At 30.1% G+C, this 8,214-nt stretch overlaps 1 protein-coding gene across 4 annotated transcripts; it reads right to left on the bottom strand.

The window, feature by feature from the left end:
• pain (painless) lies at positions 1 to 7,629 on the bottom strand. 4 transcript variants are annotated; one of them, XM_014416385.3, is made up of 2 exons: positions 7,531 to 7,629; positions 1 to 2,835 (listed from the first exon to the last, which is right to left on the bottom strand). In XM_014416385.3, the coding sequence occupies exon 2, from the start codon at positions 2,829 to 2,831 to the stop codon at positions 21 to 23; it is 2,811 nt and encodes a 936-aa protein (XP_014271871.1). In that variant the 5' UTR covers positions 2,832 to 2,835; positions 7,531 to 7,629; the 3' UTR covers positions 1 to 20. The 4 variants fall into 4 exon arrangements, with proteins under 4 accessions (XP_014271871.1, XP_014271870.1, XP_014271873.1 ...); XM_014416384.3 differs by having other exon boundaries at positions 7,445 to 7,628; XM_014416387.3 differs by lacking the exon at positions 7,531 to 7,629 and adding an exon at positions 6,614 to 6,808.
• Between the last annotated feature and the right edge of the window lie 585 nt (positions 7,630 to 8,214).

Genomic DNA, 8,214 nt, shown 5'->3' with positions numbered 1-8,214 from the left:
TTCTGTTTTGCTTCAAATGATTATTGAACAGTTCTCTTTATTTGATCAATGTCCTCTTTACATTCCTTAAGAGCATTAATAAGATACTGTAAATTTTCTTGACAGTCTTTGACCATCTTCATTAATAACTGTTCATTATCATTCTTTTTCTTCTTAATTTCATTTAACTCATTTTCGAAAACTCTTTCTGAAAGTATATTCTTAACAGATTTCACTATATTTGAATCCATCTCCATGAAATTACATCCTTTATAACAACTGAAACAAGCTTCTTTTCGGTTTTTAGAGAATTTCAACTGGTTGATTTCAACGTGGTTTCCCAAGTTTGGCAATATTCGTATTTCAAATGAATCATTTAAACTGTCGTTTTGAAAGATGTTTACATACTTTGAAAACAATTTACTTTTCAAATATGAGATGAAATTTGATTTTCGGCAAAGTAATTCGCTCCAATCAAAGATTTTATTCTTAAAGGGTAAAGGATCTAAGACCAAAGTTTCGATATAACTTATTAGTTTGACTCTCGAAATATAACTTACCAATTCAGCATCAGATTGAATTTCTTTAATATCACTAACAGCCAAACCATTCAATAAATTAAACAAGACAATGGCAATTAAAAAGACAAAAGCAACAAAAAGAACATGGCTTATTCCTGGTCTTTCATCAAATGGAATTGATGAGGCATCGAATTCTCCAGTGAGCATAATGACTGTTTTGAAAAATGATATGCCTGGGTTTCTAAAAAAGTCATCATCATTTTCAGCTGTTTTGTTGGTACAAACATCTTTTCCTCCTCCCCCGCCAGAACAATCGTGTATTCCAAATAACAAATAAAAGCTAATAGCAAAAGCAGCTATAAGAAAAGAATACCAAGCTAAAAATGCTAAAAAGTTCCAAGATACTGTCATCAGCATTTCTAATTTAGTAGACAGGGCTGGATAACGCCCAATTAATAGAACAAATTCGAACCAAGACAACATTATTCCAATCGCTGATAGACTAACTTTATATTGAAGTGAGGATTCACTTCCTACAGATAATAATGCCAAAGTAGTAAATATTAGAGCAATTTCTAACCAATTCTCTGCGCTAGCTAAATATTTCAAGGGTGCTATACATAATTGAGCTAGTTCACGAAGGATAAAGAGGAATACCATCACAGCAAGGATAGACCACACAGTATTGATTGGGACAGAACTATTCGATTTAGGATTAGATCTTTCGAAGTCTGGGTAGAAATTCAAAATGTACGACGTGAGGGTCAACCAAAAAATTATATAAAATAGCGAGTTGATACAGAACCACTTGTGGACTCTATTCCACTTCAAGTATAAGAAACTTGTGAAGACTGGATGTTTTAGCAAATTTCTTAATTCACCATTTTTAGATAAATACAGCAATGATTTAGTTTCAAAATTATTACAAGATTCACAACTACTAAGAATTTTAGAAGACTGATTTTCTGATGCAGCATCAAAGCTTAAATTATGATAACAAACTGGTTTCAAACCTGTATAATTTATAATTATTTCATACGATTCCTCTTGGGGAGGCTTTTTATTTGTATAGATACAAATATCTAAATACTCTTTCAGAGTTCTGTAACTGATGTCAATGAACGAAGGTTCATCTAGCATATTGAAACAATTGATTGAAGCACCTGCTTTAAGTAGCATTAAAATTATTTCACTATCATCCTGCTTGGCAGCCAAATGTAATGGGGTATTTCCTTTTACGTCACCGTAATTAATGTAATCTTTACAACTTTCGACTTGCAGGAGATATGATAGACATGCAGGATGATCTTTCTTTACCTTGATATTATCTGCTAAAGCGGGAGACTCAGAACAGCCTTTAACAACATAATGAAGAACTGTTTCTTGATCAACGGGCTCAAAACAACACTTGTTAGTGTCCAGAAGCTTTCTAACGATGTCTGCATAACCTTTAAAGGCTGCTATCATGAGCGGCTTTCTCTTGTCAGCACTAGGCGTTGTATTGACATCGATGTCTAAGGCGAGCAGTTCGTCAATGACATCAACTAAACCAAACTCACAGCAATATTGCAAAAATGTGTGTGAGCCATCATTAGAATCTAATAACGCTTTATCATCCTTCTTCTGCCTGATGTGATAAACAAATTCATCGTATTTACCAGCATGCAATAAGTAGAAAATACTACTAAAGCTAGAAGAATCTAAAGTATAATTGTTTTTAAATTGGTATAAAGTATTCCATTCAGGATAAATATCATTCAAAAGTTCTACAACTTTTGAAAAATTAGGATCGGCGTTCAAATCCAATTTATGAGATTGTAAAATAGATTTGATGGAATCCGTATTACCGCCTAGAAGGGCGATCAATAAAATACTTTTCCCTTTTCTGTTTATAGCATTTATATTCACTCTTTTATCTTTTAAAAGCAAAGTGAAAATATTAATGTCTGGTAACTTCAAAGATAAGTGTAGAGGTGTATCCCCCCTAGAATCTGGAATGTTGACATTAGTATTGCCGAAATTGAGGAGAACATCTACAGTTTCAAAATCGTTTATGGCCACAGCAAAATGAAGAGGCGCACTATTTCTAAGAGGGTTGACAATATTAGGGTCAGCGCCAAGGTCTAAAAGATTTTGTACAAAGTTATGGCATCCATAAGTTCTACAACTAAAATCAAGCAAAGTGCAATGGTCAGGATCTCCAAAATAATAATTAATATCTTTCACATCAACTTTTTTTATGGCATCTTGGAATCTTCTAAAATCTTTGTTTTTTAATGCAGTCAGGGCAGATTTTAAATAGGAACTGTAATCATCCATCTCTAGTTGCATTGTTCTGAAAGAAAAATTAACCACAATTTTATAATAAATGATTATAACTTTTGAAAAAATATTCACAATTTTTATAATAAATGATTACTAATTTTCATTCCTAAGTAACATATTTCATTCATTTTCACAACTAAGTAACATATTTCATTCATTTTAAATTTGAAAAAAAATAAAATTGGTGTGAAAAGGAATGATGATTAGAGGTCTGGGGGGCTAGGCTTTAACATAAATCCTGGATCCATACCGATGAAAGGTATTCATCAAACAGAAAACTACAATCTACGATCAAATGTAACAAAATTCTGGAGAAATACACATCGATTTAGCTTTGCACTGATGATTCATAAGTATCTAATTTCATCTCACATCAAATCTTCATGATTTTTACACTTTATTGAGAAATAAACATAACACAAGGATGCAGTATTTGATATGGGAGTTCTTATTGAGAAATAAACATAATGCAAGAGGATGCAATATTTGATATAGAAGTACTTATTGAGAAATGAACATAATACAAGGATGTTGTATTTGATATAGGAGTTCTTCCTATGAAGTATTTCCCTGTGAGAATAAAAAGAGATTCCAATGAATTAAATGAAATTTAAATACTAGTAGTAAATTAAAATGACTCGTGCTGCTACAGACTCGAGATTGCTACGGTGACACCTTAACACACTTGGCTACCATGGCCTCACACAAGCTCCTCTGTTTTTTATTGAACTATTTATTTACAAATCTCCTATCTACTTTAAAGGACCACATATCGACATTCAACTAGATCCTGCTTTCTAAAGATCAGGTTATCATAAAACCTTCCTCATCAGCTCCTAAATCCTTCCCCTTCAAACATTCTTTATTTAAATCTCTTTAAAAATATACAAATCCCTTCTTTAGTTTTTCTACTTTCAAACTTATGTTAATTTATTTTTAATCCATTATATTTGGTTCAAAAGAAAAAAAAAACAATCAGAATTTTGAATATTTTATTATTCTATCTCTAATATAACTCCTTTTAGTCGACCTAGTGAGAAAAAATAAATAAGGGAGAAAATGAAGTGAATAGATGTTCAAATAAAAAAAAAAAATCACATTTAAAAATGCTGTATATGTTTAAAAATAGAAGAAATATCAGAATTTTTTAAAAAATACCTTTACTGCCTCATTGTTAATTTTTAAACTATGGATACTTTCGTCGTTTTCTTTATTGTCAAACGCACGATAAAATTTATACAAACATATTATATGTGCAATAATTACATCATAAAATTAGCATTGTACAAACTTTATCTTTTTTACTCCTTTACACATTTGTATGATAGATATATAAATATATGATAAAATCTAAGGATACATATTACATATATCTTAAAGCAGTGCTATTCAATATTTCCCTCTGAAATACTTACGCCTCGGATCAACCAACCAAAACATGATCAGACCAGGGTTCTATTCCCTTAGGAGAAAGTTCAAAAGGATTCTACTGTTTCAAAATATATTTTTCTCTTAGCTCATTAAAATAATGAAACAATGACTGTCATGGTGGTTTCTGTTGATTCAACTTCTCATTGTAATCAGTACATCATCACCATAACAATCTATACAATCATTACATCATTGCCATCATAATCTATACAATGATTGTTTATAAACATTATTTTATCAATAAAATAAAAACTTTTTAAAATAAAATTTATTGTAGCCATAGTGAATAACTTAACCCTTGTGCTGAGGTACAATAGATGGACAGAAATAAATTTTAGGATCAATCATAACTGAATAAGCAAACTTGGTGGGATAAATAACATTATCAAATTATATAACTCATATCCACACTGGGAAATGTAAGAGGTGAAAAATAAAGGAAGATTAGGCTATAAATGTGAAAGTTGAACTCTCATTACAATGCCTATTACAATACTTAAAGAGCTGAGGAGAGAAGGGTTGCTAACTTCATAGAAATTTAATTTGATTTAAAAAAAAAAAAAGGGAAAGAGGGAGGCGCATACATGATCGAAAATATACAAAAAATCTCTATTCATTACATAATGAATTTACTTGCAAATGTGATTGATACACAAAAAAGTAATTTTTAATATCAAGCCTTTCTGTTTTGTGGCTCTTGGTAACGTATTAATTTGGCAATGCATAAATGAATACTATTTCATGATTGCTAGTATTAAAATTATTCAAATATTTCATTTCAGAAGTAAAATGAGTAATAAACTAAAAAAAAAAAAAAAAATATGGACACTGTTATTGATGTACATAATTTCAAAGATGGAACATAATCATGTAATGATAATTCTTAACTAATAGTTAAATCAAAACTGTAAATACTCAACTATGGAATAGTGTACACTATACATCTTTTAAATAATAAAAAATAAGCGTGAGGAAAATAGAGCTCAATCATTAAAATTGTATATTTTTCTCATCTTTGTATAAAAACTGTTGAAAAGTGATTTGTTTCATAAATGAAACCATTAAAACAAACTGCAGTGGTGGGACAAAAAACTTGAGGCAACAAATTGGCACTTCTCCAAAACCAACATCAATCACATACAAATTTTCAAACCCGTAACACAATTAGGAGGTGAACAAAACAATATAAACTGCAGCAAACATTTTGAACAAAGCCTTTAATGCAATTAGGTGGTGAACAAACATTACAAACTGCAGCAAATATTTTGAACAAAGCCTTTAATGCAATTAGGTGGTGAACAAACATTACAAACTGCAGCAAATATTTTGAACAAAGCCTTTAATGCAATTAGGTGGTGAACAAACATTACAAACTGCAGCAAATATTTTGAACAAAGCCTTTAATGCAATTAGGAGGTGAACAAACATTACAAACTGCAGCAAACATTTTGAACAAACAGCCAAAGAAAATAATAAGCTTGAATTATTTTGCCAATAGTAATTTAATTAAACATTTATAAAATTAATAACAGTCCTATCCTAAAATGACTAACCCATTTGCTTTGTAAAAGAATGGTTTCATTGGCTTGTATTAATTAACTGAATTAGCTGTTATAATTAACAGAACCTTCTGTTTAAAGATGAATTGGAAGGCGTCAACTTTACAAATAAAACATAGCTATGTTTAAAATACTAACAATAATTGGAACAAAGCAATGAACACCCCCCCCCCCACCCACTTATTCAGCTAATTCAAACTAAGCTTTTTTTTTTTTATTCAGCCCAATTTAAACTCCAAGTTTCACACAAAATTAAAAAAAAATGCTTCTTAAAGTATTGAGTTACTTGCGAAATTTTTCAAAAATGTCCCATCAAAACTAGAACCTTTACCAATTAATAACATTGTACCATTGAATCAATTTTAATTAGAAACTAAAAATGAGGAAGAAAGAATGATATTTTACCTTCTATAATTAAATGACAATAACTTATAGATGAAATAATGTTCAAAAGAATCTAGTTTTTCAAACGCCCTACAAATTATCAAACTTTTCTATTCAGAATGACAAATTAAAATAAAAAATATATTATCTGAGAACAGGTCTCAACAAGTCATAAAATGCAAGTGAGATATAAATCTCTTTTAATATAATTTATTGTGGAAGTAATGAATAAATCCATGGATAAAAAAAGTTAAGAAGAAATAATTTTAGTTTTATATTTCAAAAATTAATTGAATTAGAAAATAAAACAGAAGTAAGGTAGGAGGTTATTTTTATTAAGAAAATAGGGTTCATTGCTAAAACTTTAATGAGAGCATTATACATCTATCTTTAGCACACGCATCAAATACTTACAGTGAAAAATGAGACGCAGTGATGACAGACTACTTTAATTCGTTAAAATCTAGTCTATTGGACTTAATGTATCATAAACCATTTTTTTTTTACATAAACGTTTTCTTATCAGATGTTAGTATTTGCATATCAGTCCTATTTTTAGCTATGGCGGTAGCAATATTTGACTAATTATTGACATTTCAAATAGTTTGATGAAAATTTTATGATTGTATTAAACAATAAATAAAGTTTTATTTGTACTTTATACTCAATAATAGAATTTTTTCAGTTTAATCATTCAATAAATTTTAATTTACACTTACTATCATTTACCTGACTCTATTGTAGTTAAATGATAACTGATAACTCATAAAAACTGATTTTTTTCCATAATGAAAGTACTACAGAAAGAATCCAATCTTCAATAATTTTTAATAAAAAAACTGATGAGTTTTTTATGTGAATTAATAAATCTTAATTAGCAATGCTAAAGGATAAATCAAGTATGAGACTGACAACTGTATTTCGCTAGACAAAGATTAAGAAAAGTTCTCACTAAAACACAATAGGAGATCCAAATTAATCCCTATATGAGACAAAAATACTAAACTTCACCAACTAATCAGTCCACAAAGATTAAAGAAATATAAATGCAAATTAAGATGATTCATAGGCAAACATTAGGATCATTAGATCTAACTGCTAAGACTTAAGTTCCAATAAACTTGCTATTTTTTTTTTGTCTGCTATTTATAAAAAAAGATAGTTGATAAGGTTAACATACTGAACTTATATACCAGGATAGCATTAAAGGTAAACATTATAAAAGAGATTAAATTAAATATCTACCTCACAAACGCTATTAATATTTAGCAGAGAAGATTCTTAAAGCCCTACGACCAGGCAATGTACTACATTAGTTTAGAAAAAGATACCTTAAAATAAGGGAATATCACAGATCAAGGATAATAGCACTAGACCTCTCCAAGTAGGCGTAAGGCTGTCAATGGAATAACATCATCATTATTAACGAACTAAACAACTAATGGAGCGGTTCCGCCTGTAGCCTGTTACTGAGCTGTCACTGCTACTATTATTAACGAACTAAACAACTAATGGAGCGGTTCCGCCTGTAGCCTATTACTGAGCTGTCACTGCTACTATTATTAACGAACTAAACAACTAATGGAGCGGTTCCGGCTGTAGCCTGTTACTGAGCTGTCACTGCTACTATTATTAACGAACTAAACAACTAATGGAGCGGTTCCGCCTGTAGCCTGTTACTAAGCTGTCACTGCTACTCGGGCCATCGCAACCGGAATAGACTGCTCCTGTCTACGTACTATGTACGCTCATCAAAAAAAGTATTCATATACCATTTATTTTTTAATTTAATAAACTTTGTCAAGCACTATTACATTTTTTACTGTGCAGCTATATTAATTAAAAATATAATTATTATATTAGAAAAAAAACAAGTATTTCTGGGCTAAAAAAGTACTCATACAAGTGAACATTGAGAAGTTTTAAGTAATCCTGAGGTAAAAGCAATCCCAGGACTGGTTGTGGATTAGTAGGTTCAAAGAGTAACTGATAGCAATACACCATGCCAGTTAAGA

Source organism: Halyomorpha halys, unplaced genomic scaffold, assembly GCF_000696795.3.
Source record: "Halyomorpha halys isolate HHAL.00 unplaced genomic scaffold, Hhal_1.1 Scaffold122.1, whole genome shotgun sequence".
Classification (NCBI taxonomy): Eukaryota; Metazoa; Arthropoda; class Insecta; order Hemiptera; family Pentatomidae; genus Halyomorpha; species Halyomorpha halys.
The sequence above is the reverse complement of the archived record's forward strand: the minus strand, read 5'-3'. Positions and strand labels throughout refer to the sequence as shown.